The 26,421-nt window shown below is 38.0% G+C and overlaps 2 protein-coding genes across 6 annotated transcripts; both read right to left on the bottom strand.

Annotated features, from left to right (window-relative positions):
* Positions 1-268: 268 nt before the first annotated feature.
* Positions 269-3,146, bottom strand: LOC133718264 (transcription factor bHLH57-like). The gene is made up of 4 exons (XM_062145089.1): positions 2,491-3,146; positions 1,498-2,175; positions 952-1,416; positions 269-694 (listed from the first exon to the last, which is right to left on the bottom strand). Exons 1-4 carry the CDS (start codon positions 2,521-2,523, stop codon positions 611-613), a joined length of 1,260 nt encoding a protein of 419 aa, XP_062001073.1. The 5' UTR covers positions 2,524-3,146; the 3' UTR covers positions 269-610.
* An 11,850-nt stretch (positions 3,147-14,996) lies between these two features.
* Positions 14,997-22,380, bottom strand: LOC133714571 (metal tolerance protein 1-like). Of its 5 annotated transcripts, none has more exons than XM_062140708.1 (8): positions 22,052-22,380; positions 18,454-20,845; positions 18,276-18,337; positions 17,986-18,175; positions 16,954-17,875; positions 16,628-16,795; positions 16,439-16,508; positions 14,997-15,962 (listed from the first exon to the last, which is right to left on the bottom strand). In XM_062140708.1, the coding sequence occupies exon 2, from the start codon at positions 20,843-20,845 to the stop codon at positions 19,643-19,645; it is 1,203 nt and encodes a 400-aa protein (XP_061996692.1). In that variant the 5' UTR covers positions 22,052-22,380; the 3' UTR covers positions 14,997-15,962; positions 16,439-16,508; positions 16,628-16,795; positions 16,954-17,875; positions 17,986-18,175; positions 18,276-18,337; positions 18,454-19,642. The 5 variants fall into 5 exon arrangements, with proteins under 5 accessions (XP_061996692.1, XP_061996690.1, XP_061996691.1 ...); XM_062140706.1 differs by having other exon boundaries at positions 16,439-16,795; positions 16,954-17,192; positions 17,580-17,875; XM_062140707.1 differs by having other exon boundaries at positions 16,439-16,795; positions 16,954-17,192; positions 17,758-17,875.
* Between the last annotated feature and the right edge of the window lie 4,041 nt (positions 22,381-26,421).

Below are 26,421 nucleotides of genomic sequence, written 5' to 3'. Positions count from 1 at the left end.
TAACTAACCACTAGCCCTTAAGTTGGATCCAAGAACAGTAAAGAGAACCTGGGTTAATGTTAATCATCCCCAGATTGAGAGTAAAATTTGATTAGTATTCATGGAGGATGAAGAACAAAGCCCCAAGAGACAGGAAAAAAAGTGACCTGCATAAAGCATGATGGTGAAGCACCATCCAGACCCAAAATCTATAATTCATATGGATTCCCCCAAAAGTCAATTGTGTAAAGAGAAGCATCCTTTGAAAGATATAATGATGAGAATCAAAAAAATGAAAGAAGTCCTAAAACTCCACAATTTATAACCATGGTGATTGGTGGGGTTCCTAACTCCTAAGCCCCCCATTTGGCCATTTTCCTCCAAAAAGAAAAAGAAAGCAAACACAAAGTAACTTACATTTGAGCTGGGATTAATAAACAACTCACACAATTCACATCCCTACTGAGAGAGACACAATCTCACATCCCCAAAAGACTGAAAGATGACCACCACCTTACATTTTTCCTCTTCATCTTTTGGTTATGGCCACTCTCATTTTTCCTCTACTCTATCTAGCTAAGAAATGAAAGTTAGCTGCTTTTTCTGGAGAGCCTTTGAGTCCTTGAACCAATCAGCTGCCATTGATGAAGCTGAATATTTGATGTACTGCTCTGGCAATGTTATCTGCTGATCCTAACTTACATCCCTCCTCAATCTGCATTACCAAGTTCAAATTGAACAAAGCATTAGATTAATACCCACAACTCCACAAGGCACACCTTTTCCAACAACAAATGAAAAAGAAACTTCATCAAGGACTAGACTAGCTAGCTAGCTTAGGGTACGTGCTAGCCTGATACCTAGCTCTAGGGGTTGCTTGGGTTCCAAGTCAGAATGGTTTGACCAGAAAAAGACAAAGAGAGTAGACAGAATATTGAAAATAAACGAGGATTAAAGAATTTGGTGTAATACCTTGAGATTGAAAGAGTAAAGAACCTTGTCTTCTGAAGAAGTAATGTTGAGGTGCAAAACTGTTAGCCTGAGATCTTCCAAGGCAATAAGGGCTCTCACCAACTGGCCAGGCCTCTTTTGACACTGGACCTTCAAGTTCACATGGGTTTGGATCACTGTGACATCTACTTCTGCAACCTCAGACTTGTTTTGTGCTGTGACTCCATCATCCCCACAAGTGTTTCCTTCCTCAGTAGACGCGATTCTGCATTGGGAGAGAGACATGAACATCCCATTTGAAGGCATTGCCATGGCCGATGATGAAGATGGTGAAGATGAGTTCAAGGAGTTGTTATTGTTAGGGTCAACATTGGTGGTGAAGCCTTCAGCTCTTTTCATTCTCTTTTGGGCTTCAAGGGACTGAAGGTGCTGCTCCAATTCCTTCACAAAATCTATTGCACCCCCAACTATGGATGCTTGGTCACCCTTTAAAGATTAAGAAAACCAATTTCAGTAATGACACTAATTTAAGCCAGTTTAAATTTGGTTAACGCAGTTAGTTATTACCCTTTGAATGTAGGAAGGGGGCATGAGGGATCTGAGACCATTGAGATGGTCATTCATTTGGCGTCTGCGGTTGCGCTCAACAGCAATGTGGGTCATTCTCTGGCTCTCTACTTCCTCTTTGTTCTTGGTTGGTCTTGTTCTCTTGCGCTTTTTTCTCTCTCGGGTGGCCGGAGAAGAAGCCGACTTGGTGAACTGGGTCTGCAGGGTCTGGTTAGGACCCATTTTCGCTGAGTTGAGTTGCTGCATTTCTTGGTTGCAATCTGAGCTCACACCACCACCACCCTCAAGAGTACCGGAAACTGAAAGAGGGTTTTGGTGAGGGTCTCTTCCTTCAGATTTTGCCGGTGAATACAACTGTTGTTGATTGTCTTGAGTTACACAGCTCTCAAGTGCCTCAAGTGTGTGAATTTGGGAACTTTGGGTATTTTCCATTTCAGGCCAAGTTGTACCGGTCTTGTGCTGTAATCTCAACAGTGCTTGAAAGCTTGGCTCTTTTTGAGTGAAATCACACGGGGGGAAATCAATGCTTTGTAGCATCTGAAGAAATGGCATTCTATCTTCGAAGCCTGAGAGGTACAGTGCTTCTTCTTCCTCAAATCTCAAGCCATGTGTGGTGGTGGTGGTGGTGGAGGTGAATCCTTGCTCTAAGCACTGCAAATCCAAATGGTCTCCAAAGAACTGAAAAGGGCAAACCAGAAAAGCCCATCAAAAATGTTAATAAAGAAAGTAAAGAAAGCAACTTTACTGGGTTTCACACCAAGTTCTCAACTTTGAATATAGAATACACTTGGAATGGGGATAGAATGTTAAAGAAAGAGTGCAGCAGATGTCCTGGTAAACACTCACATTGCATTGAGTGGAAAAGAAAGAAAGAAAGCATTTTTGAGAAGTAAATGTTGTCAATTTCTTGAATCTTGGAAGGGAATTCAACAAAGGGGACGGAGAAAATTTAAGGGCATGCACAAATGAGGAAAATAATAACATAAAACATACACAGGGATTAATGGGTCCTTGGAGCCTCTCCATTACTGAGCAGCAAAGAGGTTGGTGAAGAAGTCTTCAAAAAAAAATAAAAATGGCTATGTTTCTCTCTCCATCTCTCTCCCTACCAACATTCCATTGTGAGATGTTAACACAACAAATGCAATAAATGTGAAATCCTCTCACATTCCTTTGTTTTCTGATGGGTGGAGATAGTCTTAAATAGAACAATATTAAATGCTGGGGTGCTGCTGCTGCTGCTTTGAAGAACTTTAGAGAGATCAGAAAGGGGAGTACTTGAGAGAAGAGGTTGGTGGTTGAGAGATGGAGGGGCCTCAGAGAGAGGTGAATGAAGAAGGGTTAAATCCCAATCTGAAAATAGGAAATACTAAAGAAGAGGGATGTGGTAAGAAATGAAGGGTGGAAATTAATACACTCTGAAATTGATTGAGAGTAAGGATATGATACGGTAGATATACTTGAAACTGAGAGAGAGAGAGAGAGAGAGTTGGTGAGTGAAGACTTAGCAGAAGAGAGAAGAGAGAAGGGGGGCTAGGGTTGTCTGGTTTACAAGGTCCCAAGCATTATTGGCGGTGGCAGTTTTGTCCAGGTGCGACGACAGACAGTTGTGGGGACTCTCAGAGGACTCCTCTCTCTCTCTCTCTCTCGGTGCACACTGCACAGTAAAGAAAGAAGAAAGAAAGAGAAGAGAAGAGCTTTGGAAAGTCCTTCTATGGACTCTGTGTCACTAGTCTGATGATGGGTCAGGTCAGTCCCAATTTCCCACATGTCCACCCAAGCCCTGCAACCCTCAATCCAACCCGACCCAAATCTCAATTTTACCAGCTGTTAATGGATCTATTAACTTTTTACGATTTCTTGTTCACTTATTTACTGCTCAATTTTTATCTATACTACATTAATATTACTGTATACAAAGAGATGACATTACCTTCGGGGGAGAAGGCGTCCCGTCCATAACATGTTGAAGCTCTTGGGAGGCAAGTGATTTCTTTGTTTGATCATGACAACGATCTCTCATCAGATTGTTTTGAGTCTGATGCATTGATTCTTGTCAAAGTCACCCTTTTTAGTTTTAGATTAAGGGTAAATTCTTTCTATGGTATCTGAGGTATGGTCACTTGGACACTTTGGTACCTATTCTTTAAAAGAGGACAATTTGATACCTAAAGTTGGGCTCTGTTTGACACTTTGGTACTTCTGTTAATTTTTCTGTCAAATATAATGATAAAATTGATATATATATATATATACAGAGCTTCTCCACTGCGGACGTCCGCAGTTTTTTTTAGGTATGGATTTCCAGTTTTTACCCACTTTTCGATCATATTTTCACATTTTAACCGTTCAGTTTTTAGGTCCTAATGTATAGACCATCTCTACAAATTTTCAGCCAAATTGATAATCGTTAAGACATTCAAAACTGCAATTTACCATTATAAACACGAACGGTTCCGGTTCGACAGATTCGGTTCGTTCGCGTAAATTGCAGCTTTGAATGCCTTAACGATAATCAATTTAGCTGAAATTTTGTAGAGATGATCTATACATTAGGACCTAAAAGCTGAACGGTTAAGATGTGAAAATATTATCGAAAAGTAGGTCAAATATGGAAATCCGTACCTTTTTGCTTAGGTGCGGATATCTGCACCTGAGCAAGGTTATATATATATATATATATATATATATATATATATATATATATATATATATACAGAAACGTTCAGAAGAGGACGTCAGTGAAAAACTAAATTTGCGGACGAGACACGTGTCAACCATCTATTTGATTGTCAGAAGCCACCACTTGATCAATTGAAATTTCGACTTCGACCACCGTCGATTCTAGAAGCGGCTTCTGCAAATCCAACTCCATCTTCTACATCAATCTCAAACCTACCAATATGTCTCCAATGCTCGCATGTCAGCATTCGCGCCTCCAAAATGACGAAATCAAACTGTTAGTTACTTTCAGACTCTCCAATTTGAATCATAGCCTATATTCAGATTGTTCAGAGACCATGAACTTTTAAGATTTTATAGTTCCAGATCCTCACCAATGACACATACCACCAGGAAAAGAAAAAAAACTCCTATTCTTCCTCCAATTCCTCTTCTCCCATCTTGCCATGCAAACTCATCAAAAATCTCCAAACAAAATGATGATTTCAGCGACCCAATCTCATTCTCAACCTTCCTATGCTCCATCCGAACCAGAAACGAATTAACCCAGTGACCAATTTTCACTTCCCGAAACAAACCAAGTCAAACCCACACCTTTACTGAGTTCACTATCGTTCGCTGAACATAGAACCCTTTTCTTCGCTGAATTGGGATTAAAATCGATCGTTGTTCTTGGAGTCGTATAGTAATATCGAACTGAAGACGGAGCTAACAGCGATTCATCAAGGAAAAGAGGAGGCGGTGCGTTCCGAGAAGATAACTTGTTGGATTTTTCTTTAAACCAACCAGTGGCTGACACGTGTCTCATCCGCAATTTTCCAACTCCACGGGCGTCCTCTTCTGAATGTTTCTGTATATATATATATATAAACAAAATAAAAAACATGAGTTTTGTGGGTTGATTGTCGTTCTTCATCATTTTATGGGTATGAATTAATGCGTATAGATTATGTTGAAAGTGAAATATTCAAATTTTATGTTTAAGAAATATAGTAATCATGATTTGAACACCCACAAGACTACTCCATCGAAACTAGTCTCGTGAGTGTTCAAATCACGACGACTAAATTTTTTAAACATAAAGTTCAATTATGTCATCTTTAACATAACCCAAAAGCATTAATTTATTATCATTTTCTCCAATGACCCAAAAAATGATGAAGACCCACAAACTCCACAAACTCCTGTTTTTAATTTTTTATTTTATACATATATTCTAAATGTCAATTTTATCCTTCCATCTAACATAAAAAAATTAACATAAGTACCAAAGTGTCAAACGGAGCCTATGTTCAGGTATCAAATTGTCCTATTTTGAAGACTAGGTACCAAAGTGTCCAATTGGTCATACCTCAGGTACTATAGAAGGAATTTACCCTTAGATCAATCGGAAGATAATATCTTTTATTTGAAAGCACCTATTCTAAAAGATGCATTGACTCAATCAAAAATTCACAACATTTTAAAAGACAACAATATATTGTAATATGCATCTTGTTATATATACACCCAGACACACACACACACACAGAGTCCTTCTCTGCTAAGGACCTCCGCATATTTTAAAATGCTGATTTCCTTGAATATACTCACTTTTCGATTGCATATCTACATCTCGACCGTTCAGTTTTTAGGTCCTAATATATGCATCACTTTTGCAAATAATCAGCCAAATTGATGATCATTAAAGTATCGAACTAGATTAAATCAATGAACGAACTGAATCTGTCCAATCTGAACCGTTCGTGTTCATAATTGTAAATCGCAGTTTTGAATGCCTTAATGATTATCAATTTGGCTGAAAATTTGTAGAGATGATCTACTCATATATACCTAAAAACTGAACCGTTAAGATGTGAATATGTGGACTTCTTGGCTAAGGACATCCTTACCTAAGCTTAGGTACGGATTTCCAGTTTTTGGCCACTTTTCGATCACGTATGCACATCTTAACCGTTCAGTTTTTAGGTCCTAATGTATAGATCATCTCTGCAAAATTTAAGCCAAATTGATGATCGTTAAGGCATTCAAAACTGCGAATTACAACAATGTACACGAACTGTTCAGGTTCGACAGATTTGGTTCGCTCGTGTAAATTATAGTTTTGGATGCCTTAACGATCATCAATTTGGCTGAAATTTTGCAGAGATGATCTATACATTAGAACATAAAAAATGAACGGTTAACATGTGAATATGTGATCGAAAAGTGGCCAAAAACTGAAAATCCATTCCATAAGCTTAGGTAAGGATATCCTTACCTGAGAAATTTTGTGTACACACACACACACACACACACACACATATATATATGTATGTATGTGTGTGAGTGTGTGTGTGTGTGTGTATACAGGCGGGTTCTGAGGCGGACGTCCGCACTGTCGCTAAAGCGAGGACGTCGGTGCTGCAGCAGCGTTCAGGCGGCGACGACAGGGTGAATTCTGCCGGACGGAGGCCTGAGGCATCCCAGACTGCTTCTAGGCAGCGATTGAGGTTGAAGTTTCTGGGCAGCGACCTTACCTGGAACTTCAAGGTTCTGGGCAACGCTGCAAACTGGTCGCCGGCGACTCCACCCGACTGTAGACTGGTCCGGGATGCCCCTGGCCTCCGTCTGGCAAGAGGCGCTGCACCGTCGACGCTTGATCGAGCAGAAATCCCGGACATCCGCACTTTAGCGACAGTGCGGACGTCCTATTTAGAATGCCTCCACGTGTATATATATATATACACGCTGAGGCATTATAAATAGGACGTCCTCTTCAGAACGCCTCCGTATACATACATACATACATACATACGTACATACCTACATACGTACGTACACACATACATACATACACACATACACACATACATACATATCCTATCCAGAGTGATGCCTCACTCTAAAATTAACGTGTGAGGTTGGAGTTTAGGGTCACGTTTCGGTCTCCATCTCGACCGTTCATTTTTAGGTACTAATGTATATATCATCTCTGCAAAATTTTAGCCATATTGATGGTTGTTAAGGCATTGATAACTACCTTAAATCTAGTACGGTTCATGGTGGACAGATTCAATTCGTCCATTGGTTTAAGTGAGTTAGATACCTTAAAATTTTTGCCATATTGATGCCTGTTAAGGCATTGATAATTGCCTTAAAGCTAGTACGGTTCATGGTGGACAGATTCAGTTCGTCCATTGGTTTAAGTGAGTTAGATACCTTAAATATCATCAATTTAGCTGAAACTTTGCAGAGATGATTTATACATTAGTGCCTAAAAACTGAACGGACGAGATATGGATATGAGACTGAAAACTGTATGTGTGTGTGTGTGTGTGTGTGTGTATACAGGCGGGTTCTGAGGCGGACGTCCGCAATGTCGCTAAAGCGCGGACGTCAGTGCTGCAGCAGCGTTCAGGCTGCGACGGCAGGGTGAATTGTGCCGGACGGAGGCCTGAGGCATCCTAGACTGCTTCTAGGCAGCGATTAAGGTTGAAGGTTCTGGGCAGCGACCTTACCTGGAACTTCAAGGTTCTGGGCAGCGCTACAAACTGGTCGCCGGCGACTCCACCCGACTGTAGACTGGTCCGGGATGCCCCTGGCCTCTGTCTGGCAAGAGGCGTTGCACCGTCGACGCTTGATCGAGCAGAAATCCCGGGCATCCACACTTTAGCGACAGTGCGGACGTCCTATTTAGAATGCCTCCACGTGTATATATACACGCGGAGGCATTCTAAATAGGTCGTCCTCTTCAGAACGCCTCCGTATACATACATACATACATACATACGTACATACCTACATATGTACACACATACGTACGTACACACACATATATATACATACACACATACATACATACACACATACACACATACATACATATCCTATCCAGAGTGATGCCTCACTCTAAAATTAACTTGTGAGGTTGGAGTTTAGGGTCACTTTTCGGTCTCCATCTCGACCGTTCATTTTTTAGGTACTAATGTATATATCATCTCTGCAAAATTTTAGCCATATTGATGGTTGTTAAGGCATTGATAACTATCTTAAATCTAGTACGGTTCATGGTGGACAGATTCAGTTCGTCCATTGGTTTAAGTGAGTTAGATACCTTAAAATTTTTGCCATATTGATGGTTGTTAAGGCATTGATAACTGCCTTAAAACTAGTACGGTTCATGGTGGACAGATTCAGTTCGTCCATTGGTTTAAGTGAGTTAGATACCTTAAATATCATCAATTTAGCTGAAACTTTGCAGAGATGATCTATACATTAGTGCCTAAAAACTGAACGGACGAGATGTGGATATGAGACCGAAAAGTGACCCTAAACTCCAATCTTACACGTTAATTTCAGAGTGAGGCCTCACTCTGGATATAATGTAACTAGTGCATCACGTACCCAGATCACAAGCAGTTTAAAATTTTTATACATCAAACAAATCTCATTTTAAATATCATAAAGCTTATTGTAAACAACAACATATGAAATATTAGTAAAAAAAAAAAAAGAGAATTAAGAAATATAACTAAGAAATGTGTGAGAATTTAAGTGTGTATATCCGATCTTCTTTACTAAAAAAAGAATTCGTGAACAGTCTCACCGAATATTACTAGAAATAGTAATTTATGTTAGAGGATCGCATGAAAATTGAAAACAATTTTGAATAAAAAAAATACCTCAGAAATCGACTAAACTTGAGATTTAAAAATAAATCTAAATTGAAAGAAAAATCTAGTCCAACACATAATAACTCAATTCCTCAATAAATAAAGTTAGGATCACTTGCATTGCAGTTAGTATTCCATAAAACCATAACTGAAATTGTTCACATAATTTTCCAGACCAAATCCATCAGAAAATCATTTCAAAAACAAAAATTTAACCTCTTAAAGAAAAAAAGAATTCTAGTTTATTGAACTAGTTAAATATATAAGATGGACCAATGAGAGGATAAATGAAAGGGTGTGGCTATTGCCACCCTATAATTTTCTTTGTTCACCCTGCTTTTTTTTTTTTTAAAGAAATGTGGATTTCATTAAAACACATGCCAAGATGGCCATTACATATTCTTCTGCTACCTTCAACTAGACAGATCAAGAAGTTGTAGTATGAGAACTACTGTGATACATAGAAACAGACCATCTATATTCGAACTAATCGCTCACTTATTTAAAGTGAGCCTATAAATTTAGTATATAGGCCCCTACCACACCTATCTATATTCCTTTGCCCTTCAAGCTAGGGCTAGGGGGTTTTGCCAGACACATTAGCCTCAGAATAAGCAAAGAATCAGAATTGCAAATCCAGCTTCCTGGAGAAGATGAGCCCAACAAATGGGTTATGATTTGGGCCCAAAGATAGCCCAAAGACTTGGTCAGATTTGATCTGGACACCCGACTCCTATTGAGCACTGGAAACCAGCAACTCCTTATGACTATCGGCTGTGATTGCATCTGCAACAAGATTGTTCTACTATCGCCGACCAAGCGAAGCCGACTATCAAGCAGCCACCAAACCAGCAGCCTACTACCATCATGCAATTTCAGTAGCAGAAGCAACCCTGCACTACATCTGCCACCAAAGAGCCGCCAACTCGGATGTGAGCAATGAAAGCCACCTATCCAGGACCGAAACCTCCACCCCAAAAAGCAAGAATACCCTCTAAGTTTTCCACGTCAGTGTTGAGGCACAAATCGGAGTAGCCAAAAGAGTGCAACAAAGCATCTCGACATCCCCCAATCCTCGCAACGAGGAAGAAGATTGTTGGATTTCGATTTAATGGGCACCCAAGCTTTTGGAAACCAGCCATCAACAATTAATTCCACAGCACCGCGCCTCACTGGCTCCATTATCAACCTAGCTGCATACACGGTGTCGACGTCGCGCACTAGCAGTGTGCATCTATTGAACCCAAAAGATCTGAATCCAATTCGTTTATGCGCCGAAGCACCAAACCCCAAGCCTCCGCCGCTGACTAGGTGGTTACCAGCCCAAACGATTTGAGCCCCCATCGCCGCCACCATGACCACTGCTGCCACGGCCATTGCTAATACTATAAACCGGCAAAGGGGAATAAAATTGACTGAGAGGATCAATGGAAGGGCAGAAAAGCCCTGAGACTGGACTCCGATCGAAGCCGTTGTGCTCATCGCCTCAAAGAGGCGGCATTAGTGTTAGAGAAAACACGCTATTAGAGAGAATAGGGTTTTCATATTTTTCGCTTATTGATGAAAAATATCATTTTATCTTTGTGTGTATGTAAGTATGTTGATTATTTTTGTTCACCCTACTTGCTCACTATACCCTACATTTTAATTTTAATTATTAGATTTACTTAATTTTAATTTATTGTTGTTTTTTCTTCATGAAAATGATATTGTACTAAAATAAAGTTTAGTATTTCAATATTGGAATGTAATAATTTTTAGACTTTTGAATTTGCCAAGTCCATAACATCACTTTCGGCCGTTGTTTCTACATGCCCATTTAGCGATCAACATGGAAGCTGAGACATGTCAAGCAGGTCTCCTCATACACCAAGGTTGGTTAGAGGTTGAAGTAGAATGCGATTGAGCCTCATTGGTCGATGCCCTAGCTTGAAATGAAGAAGACTGTTCTGAGATAGGTCGTATTGTGGACGAATACAAATCCTATATGCTAGCCTCCACGTACAACATGTTTACCGTGAGCAAATGATGTAGCTAATAGAATTTATTTTCTTGATGATATTTGGTTTCAGTGAGACTCCTACTATTATTCAGGACGCTCTGTACGAGAATTATTACAATCTATCTCATGTAGCTAGGGGTTCAAGTTATATGTTCACCTGTTACAAAAAATTATCTTCTATAAAATTAACTAGATGTAGGGATGTGCCTCCCAACTAAGTTGAGTATCAAACTTATAAAAGAAACATATATATATATATATATATATATATATATATATATATATATATATATATATATATATATATTTTATCCAGAGCGAGGCCTCGCTATGAAATTAAAGTGCGAGGTTAGAGTCACTTTTTGGTCTCATATCCACATCTCGACCGTTCAGTTTTTAGGTACTAATGTATAGATCATCTCTGCAAAATTTCAGCCAAATTGATGATCTTTAAGGTATCTAACTCGCTTAAAGCAATGGACGAACTGAATCTGTCCAACCTAAACCGTACTAGCTTTAAGGTAGTTATCAATGTCTTAACGACCATCAGTTTGACTGAAATTTTGTAGAGATGATCTATACATTAGTACCTAAAAACTGAACGGTTGAGATGTGGATATGTGACCGAAAAGTGACCATAAACTCTAAAAGGGCACAAATGAAAGACTTTGACCATCAATCAAGAAGAACATAGAGTTTACCTGAAATAATTATATTTTTCGACAAACTTGCAAATGAAAGATTTTTCTCTAATGCATTGACTTTTAATCAAGAAGAACATAGATTTTGCCCGAATTAAGAGTAAAATTTTTTCCGACACACACTTTTCCAATAAATTTATATCTTTTTATCTTTTGGTAATTGTAAAATCTCTCCTTGTCACACAAACTTCTTTCAAGTTGCAACTTGGTTTAACCAAAAACAAGAGGCTATAGTTAAAACCCCTTTCACATCGCAACAAACAATAAAGCAAAATCATATTTCTCATTCTCAATAATCAAAAAACTGTTGGCTTGGGGCATATACCCACCAGCTGTGGGTATGTTTGACAATAAATGTGTCGGGACCAAAAAATTTGTCTCTAAATGAAGTACGTGATGGGATTGAATCCTAGATTCATAGCTTTATTATGATATTTCCCAGCTGGATTTCCCTCCCTCTAAATCAAATTTTCAAGTCAATACACAATTTATAAATGTTTTGTACTCTCTCAACTCATCTCCTCTAAAAAGCACTGACATTTGACACCACACACTTCATGATTTCGAATTTTCGATAAAGATAGTAGCTTCCATATCAAACTATTATTGGTTCTATATTATCTTACGGTATAGAAATGATTGAGAAATCTGTTAGTTCAGGCCCTAATGTTTTCCAAGTTATGGTGGGATTTCTGTCCTCACATGTTTAAAATGGCCCGATCACTCAGATAGCTATACGGCCTATACCCCTTTGAGCTTCAAATCATTCAATCACAAATCACATGCATGCATGGTTCTTTTCAAGTTGCTATAGCATTACCTCTGTCTCAAGGCACACTACAGCTCCCTTAAAATACCTAATTTCCTTTTCGATTTCATTGAGATTTTAGAACTAGCTAGGATAAGCCATATGAATTGAAAGGCCATCTCTTATCGTTTTCGCTTTGGTTGCTTTCAGCACCACTCATACTGTCACCTGTTCTATAAGCAGTTTAAGCGCGCATGTACTGACCTATAAGGCAAATTCTCTCTTTTTTTCCTGTTTTTTGTTTTTGGGTAGCAAAGATTGATGTGAATGGCAGCTAGCCAACTTGTTTATACTTTCACATTTGCACTAAAAGTAATAGAACAGTTCCTTCAGAAACTCCCATCTTCATCGATCAGTTATGAACTGATAAGTGGTAAGAAAGTAAACACGTATGACATTCTTCTGTTTTCTGCGTATTCAGCTGGGAGCCTATAGTTGAACTAGTACACTAAGCATTATGTGATTTTTCACATGCATTGAATACCAAGCTTGTACGAGCTAGCTGTGGTCGACACACAAATGTTTCTTTTGGAGGAAGACGAATTGAAGAAGTTTAAATGATAAGTCCAAACCCGGACTTGACATTTTGAGACTTGAGGCGAAAAATAAAAATGGACGTGCATTTTTTATAGAAGAAAAGAAAAATAGCCAAAAAAATATTTACAAGAAAAAATTGAAAAGAAAGATAAATCCACAACAGAATAGGGATTCAAAATCTAGGAGTAACATAAAAGAAAGAAGTGCAACTTGCCAGCTAATCAATCTTATTGTTTAGTAAATGACTTACATTTTATTTACTTAATAATTTTTTTTAAATATCCCAATTGGGCCCGATGTCTGAAACAGCCGACTCACAGGCCTCATGTCAAGTCCGGATCTATTTTGCCTGTCGAATCTCTTTACTTTAGCCTCTTTGAAGCAATTCGATGATAGCTAGCTAGTGATTTTAACAAACACAATTTTGAAACTATACCTTTTAACCCGTCAAGTAATATCTTGACACTTAACTAATACAAGCTTAAGTGAGGTCAATTGATCTCACTTGTGCCCATATTGATCTTGCATCACACCATCTCACAACCTCATACGGAAACTGGGAATTAAGAATTCGTAGACAAGATCTCTCGCAAACAAAGTTCTAATACCATATTAGATAATGACTGGTCCTAAAACTTGAGCAGCTTTGTGTATAGAGAGTAAGTGACAAATTTAATCCACTGATCCATCATGGGGTAGGAGTGAAATCTTTTGATCATCTCTAAAAAAAAAAAAAAAAAAAAAAAAAAAATTAATCCACTGATCCAGCTTCATATGATATAGAGTTCTATCTTATCCAAGCCATTGCCTGTATTCTCTTCTCATATTATAATCTAGTGCAGATCTTTTAGCCACACAACCAGAAGCATGCTCATAGTCCTAAAAGTTAGCAGATAATTCAAAATTGTTTGTCTTCTTCAAGAGCAAGCAAATATAAAAACTAGAACGCACTCATGGAGATGAGGCAGCATAATATAATTAATACCAAAAAAATTTGGCACTACTCATGTCAGTACTCAGGCCCTAGTACCTGAAAATCCCAAATATACTTGGAAGTAATTGATTGAAATTAAAACCTTATCCTCTATGACCACTTACAAGGTCAAGCTTCACTGCTGCCCCATAAATAATGTACGATATGGCTGCTTTCAAATCTTTTTTTTTTTTTTGGACAAACTGCTTTTAAATCTCATTTGATATATATGTCAAAAAAAGAAAAGGTTCTTACACTATTTATATATATACACAAAAAGAGCAAACCCTTCAGTACAGGAAGAGATACAGGAGGAGCCCAGCTAAGAGCATTTTGGCCGAGTATTCAGAAGCTTAATACTTGATTACTCCAACTTCATTGCTTCAATACTCCATTACACTATAAAACACCCAATTATATACTCTGGAGCATTATAGAACATCCCAATTTCAAGACCTTTGCATTTACATATGCAACCATTATGTGCAGTTGAAATTAAGTGATATCACCTTAAAGTTCACAAATTAGGTAATAAGTCATGCAACAGTATGAAAGCTAGCTCAGGGACAAGTAAAGTTCACAGGTTTTTCTACTATTTGAGGATGACAAAAAAACCTCTGGCACATATGTACGTACACCAAGTCAATTGTACACCCTGAGGCTAACATTACAGTCTAGCTACGTTGAACACGGCAGCCAGACGGCAGACGCCCAGACACCTTTCACATGTCAATTATCAAAATGGCTTTCAGTTTAGGCTTGCATAGTCCTTCTTCAGACTCTCATGAGGAGAAACACAGAGTAACTGCTAACATGGTACGCGCTGACTGTACGTTGATGACTGCAATGCCTGCCGACTTTAAGTCCCAGTTTTCATAAACACACTAGCGAGCTGGAACAAATTGTGAGCTTTTCTCAAAGAAATTGTCATGTTCGTAATATGTTGCCTAATCTGCCCTTTATCTAATTTTAGGAGGCGGCAAGCTTGGCTAAACACTTTTTTCTCCGAGGACCAAACATACAAATTCCAAAACAATCTCATTCTGTATTTCCATCTAACAACTTACGGAAAGTGTAAAATAAAATGACTTAACCTCACGAGGAAAAGCCACATCTTATTCTTGTTTTTCCAGATAGGTGGTCATTGTAATCCAGGTATTCTATTTCATGAAGTCACATGTAGTCCATATTTACCAACAGTTGAATACAAAATTCCACTGGTTGTTAAAAGAGATTTTAACAAGTATGTTGAGTATCAGCTGCTCTAATGGCAGTTACACGAGTCACCACAATTGGAGGCAATTGGTACAGAAAACAGAATGGTTAGTCTTGGTTGGTCCATGCGAAGGGCTGGAAAACTCGGGGTCATGACCTTCCAGCAATAAGACCTCCACGAAATGGTTGCAAAAATTAACACGAAGGATCATCTCTGAGTTTTGAGGTTTCTCCAAGAGGGTCTGAGCCTAACAATGTTGTAAGCAACTAATGCCAAGCATTTGAAGTAACAATTCAACAGAGGGATCTGGACAATACTCGCAAGATTACGTACTGCTACTTGCTGCTGGTGTATGTGACCTTAGTGTCATCTACATGTTATAAATCTGGGAACCTTTTCATGATACACAGCTGGCAGATCAAGCTTCAACTGAGGGATGTTTTCAATCTCCCCTAATCCTTGGTCTGTTTGCAAATTGTTCAAGATCTCAAACTGCAACATCCAAGTCCAGTTCCTTGGTTAGATTTCAAAACCAAAAAGAAGTCCAAGAAACATAAATGATGAAATAACAAACGAAACAAAATGATGAGAATGCATTGCTTTCATGGTGGTTAGAAGCTGATTGAAGTGTATGTTGTGGTCTCGATGAACACTCTTTTAGGTGCTGTGTCGAATACAAACAGGGCATCCAGAGGACGAGATACTACTTGATGTGTCATGCTCTGAAACTTCACACTGAAGATGTGTTGCGTGACCACTGTTGAAAATACTAATGGAGCTGGAACAGCTGTTGTCAAGAAAGCAATCACATACACAGCACTCGACTCCGAGGGACATAACCATGAGAAGCCCATTTTTCAGCATATTCAATGCAATGGACTTGGTAGTATCCTACATAAGAGAGCTGACAAGTTAAATGCAACGAAAAAGAACGAGGAGAAATACAGCAGAAAACTTCAAAGGAGGGCAAAGAGTTAGTCTATAATCAATATCCACACAGTCAGTACAAAATTTCATATATCACTGAATAAAGAAGAGTGCATAAGGTTGGAGAAATGCTCAGTAGGTCCACAATACAGATAGGCAGAAATGCCTTGCAGAAAAGTAATCTCTTAAGGAGAAAAACGCAGTGCAGTATGACATGATATTCTCTGTTGCTTTGATTTATATTTTCAACCATTTAACTTTTAATTTCATATCTATTCACTAGAAGAGGACTCTGAAATCACTGAGATGCAACAAAGATTAATTCCTGATATTGGTCTTAAAGTGTACTTGCCCTTTTATCAACACCATTCCTTTAAGTCCTTAACCAAGAAAACGGCATGCACATAACTAACGTAAATGAGATCATTAAAGTGACATACCAGATTTCTTTTTCTCGAAGCCATACATGCTAAACATCTCCAGTATAATGACTTTAATATCACCAAGTTCCTGGCCACAGTGATCAGAGAGGAGTTTGGAAAAGATAGTTTGAGGGAGAACATATCCTTTCATGCCCTCAACAATTTTGTTGATGAACCAAGTGAACAATATTCTTAAGTTACAATCACCTTTAGAATCGAATCACTGTTATATATCATATGTATTCAAGTCTTTGGAACTTCCATATCAAGTAAGCTAAACCACAGAGCTTCTGATTCTGATTCGTTGGGATTTAACAGATGGTTCCGTTGGCACAACCCAATACAGGCATTCAATATACTGGCAATGGCATTGACCTATAAACATAAACAGTATGAATATTACATAATTGTACACTGTTTCAAATTTTCAATGGAAACATAGAAAAAAAGAGAGCCTAACTACTTGCTGTAAATCAAAAATGATATCTCCTCAAAAAAAAAAAAAAAAAAAATCAAAAATGATATTTACAGACCTCCTCCAATTTCAAAACATTGCTGAAATAGTCTCTGTACGTTCCAGCAGAATCATGTGGAGGTGGAAAGTCTAAGCAAAAGAGCACTGCACACATCACCAATCATTTCCAACAAGAATGATGAAGCATCCATTATCCTATATGCAAGGCATAATATTACACAGTACTCCACCCATTAACCATCAAACTCTCTAGGAGATTGCGATTGAGAACTGAAATGGGTTTGAATTGACTAACACCTACAAAAGTAAAAGTTGAAACAGTAACAGCATGAGGAGGTATGAATTATTATTCATAAGTAATATCTGAACCTAAATAAACTGGAAGAAATACATTATTAAGGGGCATTGATGCTGGACAAGCTTAATTTATGTTAAAAATATCTCAGTAGCCACTAGCCACTAGCCACAGAGATGAACTTAGATCGTAATGGATATACTGATACCACCCCAAATTGATGGAAGAAATCATTATTCGACAGATATTAAGTTGACAGATTCCAAAAAACAGTCAAGACTTACAAAGATGAAACAATGCCACAGATACCACAAATTGACTTGAGAGTTTTAATTACAAAGAAAAGAAAGATCATACATCATACATAAGTGTAAGAAATAAGTGCTCACCTCCAGAGAAAGTTCAATCATATCAACATTCACATTAACAGGATTATTACCCAAAATCTCTGGGAAATTGGAGATCCTTTGCAAGCTAGTAAGCCTGAAGTTCTTTTGATTGATTCTTTGTTCCCACAAGTTGGTCATCTATTAAACTTGAAAAGTTGAGGGTGCCAGATATGCGAACCTTAATCACAGTTTTTAGGAAAAGGAACAGGCTTCTTGGATAGGAGCCAAGTTCAGATATGATGAGAGCACCTTCTTTGCTGGTATAATGGTCGATAACCAAGATGAATGCACCCTCTCTGCATAGATTGAGTAATCAACAAGGAAGACTTACACATATGAAGGAAATATCACATCCCAGTTTAAATAGGAAAAATGAAAGAAAAATTCAAGAGAACTAAGAAATAACCTGTCTAAGTCAACCAGCTGTGGAATTCGAGAAATCACTGCTGATCGAAAAGCAGCACATTCATCACCAGTCAGCCTTCATATGGTTTTGTTGATTAAGCAAAAGGCATGACTCGGGTTCATACAAGTTTGATGTGGCAGGCTAGAGCAGGAACATAATCACACATGCTGGTACAAATTAGGCCACAAACCTAAAAGCCACAGAGAAACACTGTAGTGAGTTATCTCCAACTGTATGATTTGTGACATCATAGTTGTAAGATATTGGTAAATAAGATAAATATACAATACCTGGTAAAATTGTGCTTTCTGGCATAGCTGTAACACAAAATCTATCCCAAGAAAAAAAAACCCTACACAAAACGAAGAAACCGTGTAGTGAGTAACCTTTGGAGATGTATGGACAGTAGTAACATGTTTTGAAGACAACATTGTAACATACTGGGAAAAACTAAAAAGCAAAAAGTACCTGGAAAGCTGGTGGTTTCTCACATAGCTCCTACACGGTAGCTGATTTCCAATGAGGAAAAAGATCGAGTGTGTCAAGAACATGCTTCTCTCTACTTCTGGAAGTATCGCTATCTTCATTCTCTGATGTCAAGTACTCCATTTTTCTATAGGCTCGAAGTTTAAGAGATAGACTGTCGACATAGCCATCTTAATATGATCAGATTTTCTTATAAAATTGTGAAACTTGTCACAGTTTTCCAGGCAGAAGTACTTAACACTTGATGTGGTAAGTTGTAAGGGATGTGATGAGAAATGAAGGTTTGAAATAGTCTCAGATTGGTTGAGATAGGATATGGGATATATACGTGTGTATATATTCTTGACTGAGAGAGAGTTGACTGGGTAGAAGAAAGGGGGGAGGGATAGAGTGGTCTGGTCCCCAGCATTGATATAGGTCTTGAGTGTTGACTCATGAAGATTCAAAATATAACATCAAGCTACCACTGGAGATTTGAACAAGTCATAGCATTTAAAGGTTCGACTATGTCAAATCAATTGAATAGAGATATTAGGTTCTTTGGGTCCTTCCTAGCCTAGCCATAATATCACAGTTGTATTGAGTGTGCTTCAAAAGAAAGATGTTCTGCTCACACGAAAGAAATTTTTGTTGATCACCCTAATATTGAAGAGTAAAAAACAAATGCTGTGCTTACAAACTGCTTTCACAAACTAAATAAAAAATACCTCAAACTTCAAGTCATTGGGGACATTGCCTTAAAAATAGAAGAGTTGCAAGACACTATTATGCAATTCGCCAATTCCAATTTTAAGCCGAGTAATATTACAATGTCATGCAAATTGTTATAGACCAATCAAATCAACTGTAACCGATGCATATTTTGCCATCATGCACTTTTCACTATATTTGCACTGAGAGAGAACCAGTTACCTCCCATATGCTTGTGACAGTAAGAAACTAAGAATCAAGGTGGCTGCAAGCTGACGCTTCTACAGATTCTACATCTCCTAACCACAATATAATTACTCGGCACCAAAAACATGCATCTTTGGTAAGATTAGCAAAGCACTGCCTAGACATCAATGCTGATACTAAAAAATCTGGACCCTCATCTAAGAAGAGTATATATGCAACCATATGATCAATTTAAACCTTCACCGTATCCAGATCTTAACCTTCAAAGAACTCATTAACGCTCAACTTGTATAGTCACATGGCTGATGTTGTACTCCCTTCTGATATAATCAATCACTTTGTCCAGCACCATGTCTGCATTTGCTTCAGGTCTGATTTTCACATGGCAAGCCAGCAGGACTTTCCCAACTGTGATTGCCCATATATGCAGCTCATGGATTTCCACCACTTCTTCCATCTCCAACAGCCCCTTCTCAAGTTTTGTTGCATCAATCTCTCTTGGTGTGCTCTCCATTAGTACATCGAGTATGTTCCTCATCATCCTGAAAGTTGTCCCCAAAACAATGACAGAAAATACTAGGGTGCAAATCAAATCAACTATCTTCCATTCTGGCTTGTACCATATGATGGCCCCACCAATCATTACACCAATACTTTGAACCAAGTCCCCAAGAACATGAAGGTAAGCTCCCTGCACATTTATGTTCCGTTGCTTCTTCTGGCCATGCCCGTCTTCTGGCTTGTCCAAGAGTGGCTCATGAGCATGACCTTCATCAGCACCATTGTGTTTATGATCATCATGACTGTGATGGTGTTCATCATGCGAGTGTTCTTCATCAGTAGAGTGTTCCTCATGGTGATGATGAGTAGAAAATGTCATTCCATGGCTGTGATGATCATGATCATCATGTCCATGGCCATGGCCATGATCATGACCTAACAGTACAGCCATGCCAATATTAACCACTAGACCAAATGCAGCAACAAGAAACATCAGAAAACCATTCACCTCAGATGTGTTATTAATCATTCTAACAATGGCTTCATACACCAATATCCCAGCAAGCAACCATATGAGTTGGATAGAAACCAAAGCACCGAGAATCTCAATCCTGAAAAAGCCGTAAGACTGACGGGGAGTGGTTTCCCAGCTAGCAGCCCACAAGGAGAACAAGGAGATGGCAAAGGCTGCAACATCAGAGAGCAAATGTGCTGCATCAGTCAATATTGCTAAGCTATTGGCTTCAATGCCACCAAACACTTCAACACCCATGAAGAGCACACAGAGTACCACTGCTATCAAGAGCTTGCGCATGGCAGCTGATCGTTCTTTGGAATCTTTAGAATTTGGTCCAACATCCGACAGTCCACACGGTGCTTCCCCACAAATTTTACTCCCACCCACACTCGTCTCTTCACCAGGAACATCTCCATGGATCTCGACAATCTGGGAATGTTGTGTATTCTCTGATTCCATCTGAAAATTTACAGAAGTAACCTCAAGTGAATGAATTTTATATGCTGCAAGTATGCAAAATAGCAGAAAAAAATGCAAGTACCATAATGTAATCTTATTGTAAGTGGACAACATAAAATATCTATTATCTGTTACATTTACATCATAGGCTAGAGCAGGAAAAGTTCATTACTAGTATTATATAGACATTTAGAATAGCTTTATAAGCATGTTAAGACCAAAGCACTATATAGGAAACTAAGTACATAGGTTGTATGCTAACTGGAATACCATGTCCCTGTTAAACCACAAATGAAGAGGATGTTAAACTTACTAGAATCAATTATAGTATAAGCTTTCTGAAACTAGATTGTTTTTAATATGATCCATGGTCTTTTCTCGAAGGAAGCCACATGTTATCCCATATATTACTAAATTATTCTGGAAGATAAATATTGCCAAGTTGTATTGAAAAGGAGAACAAAAAATCAAGTTTCAACATTCTAGAGTTATATTCTCAATTTAGTTTGAGGCGCTAGTTATTTGCTATGAATACCTGATTTTAGTCAAACTTAAAAGTTGCCCTATGGCGGTTACATGAGTCACCAAAAATTTGAAGAGAGTTATGGTACAGATTCAACTTTGGGTACAGAGAACAGAAAGGCAAATTAGGTACTGTGAAATCCTCATTAAGAAGGAACAGATCAACCAAAGCAAAAGGACCGGCAAACTCAGGCCTATGAACTGCATGAATGAAATAGCTTAACCACATATATGACACTCCAAGAAGTGGATGCAAACAGACTGACATCAGGTTTGAAAAAGTTTCTTGAGTTCAAAGGTTTGCCATGAGCCCCATGAGGGTCTTTAAACCGTAAGTGAAGAGTCAGACTGCTTTGTGCTAGGTCGGAATCAAATCCAAGGCGTATGATCAGATTTTGTTATCAAATTAAGAAAGTGATTACAGGTTACAGTGCAAGCAGAAATAGCTGGTATACAAAACATCACAAAAATGCTTGAGTAGACAACATTAGATAAATGAGCAACATCAAATCCCAGAAAACGTAATCAATGCTACAGTTTCAAGAGAACAGAGAAGCATATAAGTTAACAGTGATGTAAAACCCTGCAGCCTATTGAGTTACAAATCGTAAAAAAAAATACCCACAAATATAAGATGAAGAAAGTTCATCACAGAAATTAAGAGATGGGCAAGAAAGTATCCACCTTTATGGTACTTCTGGAATACAGAAATTGGGTATTCCTCTGAGTTTCTACTACTGGTACTGATACGGGTCCTTATGGCCTTGAGGATCTTATCGATTATATTTGCCTCCTGGGACTTTCCTGAAACCCTTTAAAGGCGTCACCTTGATTCAACTGCCCTCTATGACTTTACGTCTTTACGGTTAGCCTCACCAGATATTACAACCTTCTTCCACAAGTACAACCAAACTCAGCAGAAGCATCTTAAGTAAACCCAATTTGTAGTAGAGGTGCTCACGTGGGCCTCTGGTCGTGGCAAAGTTTGTCTACTTTGTTAATAGCAGACACCCCGGTTCATGTTACAATATTCCACCTTCAATTTATAGTTATTAATTAAAATAGGCATTCCTGGAATTGAGCAGCTTTGTTTGGTAATATGATTCAGCAAAATGTGATCAACGTCGTTGTATGGGACCACTGTATAAATAAAAAAGGGAGTCATTTAAGTTAGACCTGTAAATGGATCGGATTTTGATATGTATCCGCTCTGTAAACGAGTTTAGATTTAAAATTTAATCCGTTGAAGATTCTTTAAACATTTTATTTAACGGATCAATACGGATTTAGGTTGATCCGATTCGTTTTTATAATAATTAAATATTATTTTTGTATTAATAAAATATTATTCTTTCAAATATTAACTATAAAAAATTAAGAATACTTACTACTTTTAAATATAAAATCATAAATATACAATATTTTATTAATATTTCATGAAGTATTATGATAAAAATTTAATATTATTATTAAAACTTAAAAATATTCGTTATTATAAACGGATCGTACCAGCGGATCAGATATCTGTTAATCCAGCGGACACAGATTTTGATTGAGCTATCAACGATCCACCGAGTTAACGGATCAGGTCGGTTTGAGAATTTTTATTACTAAACGGATTTGAATTTAGGTCGATCCGCTCCAAATTTGGTCTACTTACAGGTCTACCTCAAATGAGACGTGAAGAGGTTATTCCAAACGTCTCAGTCCAATTTAAATCCCACTTTCCACATACTTGGTAATAATGGCTTTAATTAGGAATTAAGACCACAGTGCTAATCATTAGCATATGATTACTCAATATACACTATACTGGGGCTTGCTCAGTGTCAGCCAAATAGTCACCCTCAAGTATAAGGGGTACAAATAATAGTATAGGGATTTAAGAAAGGTTGTCAAACCCACGAGGATTGGATTCTTTTCACTAGCTAGGGTGTGAACCTAAGGAGAATTAGAATATGCAAATGCACAATCACGAACCTAGAATCACAAAGAAATCTAGATTTATGGTGAGTACCGTGAGTATATGCAAAATGGAGTAGTGATTTGATTTTGGTTTTTGAATATATATATATATATATATATATATAGTTTTGAATTGAAAACAACTAGATGCTCAAATGTAAACTAAATTACTTTAAATTAAACTAGTGATCTAATAAAGGAAAGTTAGGATTTGGATTGTCTACCACTAACCTCCCTTGCAAGTACTGATGCATTTCAATATGAACGATGCTAAATTAATTAACTAATTTCTCTCCTTGCACCCCTCTCGGGTATAACAAGGGACATGCTCCTTTTGTGATATCAATCAACCCCTCTCGGGTGTAGTACTTAACTACTTAAGTCATGCATTTCAATATGGTTAGGTATCTGGTGCATTACCCTAAGGCCTCGTTTGGTTACCAGAAAGGAAATTGGTTCCTTGGTCTTTCCCATGAGCATGAGAAAGTAAATTTTCCACTAGTTTCCCTGCCAATGTTTGGAAACACCGGGAAAGTAATTGCAAAATGTATTTTACTTTCCTTTCCGATGTTTGGTTTGTGCATGAATAGGAAAGTAGGTAACATCAATTTTCCAATAATATCCTTATTATCAAAACATAAACAATTCAAAATTCAAAAGTTTCTTGGATAATTTGGTAATAACAACCAATAAAATAATCTTTAGAGTAGGCAATTAATGCAGAGAAAGTATGAGGGAAAATGAATCCTATGGAGTGTGGGAGGATCCATTTCCCCCCTTATTTTCCCTTTATGCAAGAAAGTTGTTCATTTCCTTGAATGTGCCAAACACAGGAAAGGATCAGCTTTCCTTTCCCAACCTTTCCATTCCGCGAACCAAACGAGACCTAAGTGTATAAAGTTTGGAGATGAAGAAATCATGCAAACCAACCAAGCTTATCTCTAAGTGATTGTAATTCACAACCCTTACATGCACACCTAGTGCATGTGCTTTCATGCTTTAACATTCAAAGGTTATCAATCTCTAAACATTATATCATGACATGGCAAACACAGATACTCAAAGTAGTAAAGTCTAAGCATATGCATTCAACTCTTGAACTAACATGTAGGCATATTAAAGAAAATTGCATCACATCATATTATAACGTCAATCCATACAAGATTGGCTAGGTCTTTCAACCCTAACCCCAACAAAATAACTACTCACTCATAATCATACAAATTAGCATCAAATCTATAATATACATCAAGGTAATTAAAGAGTTAAAGGAAAGAATGAACTAGTTGAAGCTTGACAAATTGATGGCTAGCTCCTCCTTGTCCTCCTTGATGGTAGAATGGATGGATGATGGACTTCTTGTTGATGGTGGATGAATGAAATGGTGATAAAGATATGATGCTCATTTGGCTAACTTTGAGTGGTAGTGATGGAGTAGTAGTGTTGGTGACGGAGTAATAGTGTTGGTGATGGAGTTTATGGGGATGGAAGATGGTGGTTGTGGTGATGATAATGGAGAAGATGGAGTAGTATGGGTATTACGGGTTTGAATTTTAGGAGGTGAAGATGGAGGTTTTGTGGTGAAGATTGAGAGTGGAAAGAGATGTAATGAGGTGGTATGGATGATTCCTCAAGAGTGTAATGAAGGGATGCTTATATAGGGAAGAGAGAGAGGTGTAAAATGATTGATGAAAAAAGGCAAAGGGAGCTGCTATGTCTCTTGGAGGAAATGAAAGAGGAAAGGAGATGGAGTGTTAGAGTGGGTTTAGGTCATTAAAGTGAAAGGAAAAAGCATGGGAGATAAGGTGTGTGATTGGAGTATGGAAATGATGAAGAAACATGGTGATTGACCCCTACAAAAACATGGAAGATTTTTATGTGTGATAGAGTAGACTTTTGGTGTAACATGGGGAGTAGAGATGGTGTGGGAAAAAGGGGAAATGTGGTGGTTGATTTATAACCAAAAAGTTGGGATTTGGTTATGGGAAATGATGATGAATGGATGTAATGAAATGAGTGTAATGTTACTCCTCATCCGTACTCCTCCATGAATATGGCCGGAAAATACATGGCACCACCATAAGTGGTGATTGGCCGCCACTTGTGCCGCCATTTGTGATAGTTCGCCAGAATTCATAATTTTACTTTTTGTTCCACATTTGACCGTCATTCTTCCTAGCTCTAATTCTCCACTTCAAAACTCAAAATGGATGTTTCATTCACTCTTACAATATTCCTAGATAAATAAGAAAATGATTTAGTGAAAGGTAAAATAAACTCAAAAATAAGTTAAATTCTATATTTAGGGGAATGCATATATATGTAAATTACACTTAGCTAATCTAAGGGACTATGAGGGACGAATGCATTTGACGGCTAAAAATAAATGCATAATTTTAAGTTGTTTTTTTTTTTTTTTTTTTTTAGAAAAGGGAGAAACTTTATTAACTAAATACGAATATGATCGTACATGAGGGCATCCAGTATGAATTCTGGAGCAAAAGTACACCAATCCACACGGATGTTTGAATCAAAACTATGACTAGCTAAGCGATGTGCAACCCTGTTTGCTTGCCTAGAAGCGAACCAAACTGTAACTTCTCCTACTGTAGCTAATAGGCCTTTAATCTCTGAGATCAGAGCTCCCAAGTCAGACAAGTCTTCAACTAGAGAGTTTGTGAGATCCCGAATTTTTAAGTTGGTTGAATTTTATTTTTGAGCTTGGAAATGGAAAGTAGGGGTCGCCACGAGTTCGCAGCATTTTTTGGTGAATTTTCCTAGCTCCCGAGCTATTTTTAACTAATTTTTGAAGTTTAGTTAGAAATCAAATTAAGTGGCGACATGGCGTGTCACTACTAGTCGATAGGCTTGACTTGGAGACAAAGTAGCAGCAGCAGCCAAACGTGTCTTGCATGTGCAAGATCTGATTGACATGTGTCAAGTGGTGGCATCATGTCTTTGTGTGCTTGACAAGTGGCATAAGCTTGTTGGTGTTTGATTTAGAAGTTGACAAGTGGTACCAAACTAACCATTCATGTCTTGACACGTGGCAGTTCTATCCCTATAAATAGGAATTCAGCCACCCCATT

This window comes from Rosa rugosa, chromosome 6, assembly GCF_958449725.1.
Source record: "Rosa rugosa chromosome 6, drRosRugo1.1, whole genome shotgun sequence".
Lineage (NCBI taxonomy): Eukaryota > Viridiplantae > Streptophyta > Magnoliopsida > Rosales > Rosaceae > Rosa > Rosa rugosa.
Note: the sequence above shows the minus strand (reverse complement) of the source record. Positions and strands in the feature narration are given on the sequence as shown.

Coding starts and splice junctions, on each gene's coding strand:
- LOC133718264 (XM_062145089.1), bottom strand. CDS start 2,523: ATGGAGAGGCTCCAAGGACCCATTAATCCCTGT. Junction 2,176..2,490: donor AAGGACCCATTAATCCCTGT/GTATGTTTTATG, acceptor TGCCCTTTTCAG/TTCTTTGGAGACCATTTGGA. Junction 1,417..1,497: donor CCCCTTCCTACATTCAAAGG/GTAATAACTAAC, acceptor TAATCTTTAAAG/GGTGACCAAGCATCCATAGT.
- LOC133714571 (XM_062140709.1), bottom strand. CDS start 20,845: ATGGAATCAGAGAATACACAACATTCCCAGATTGTCGAGATCCATGGA.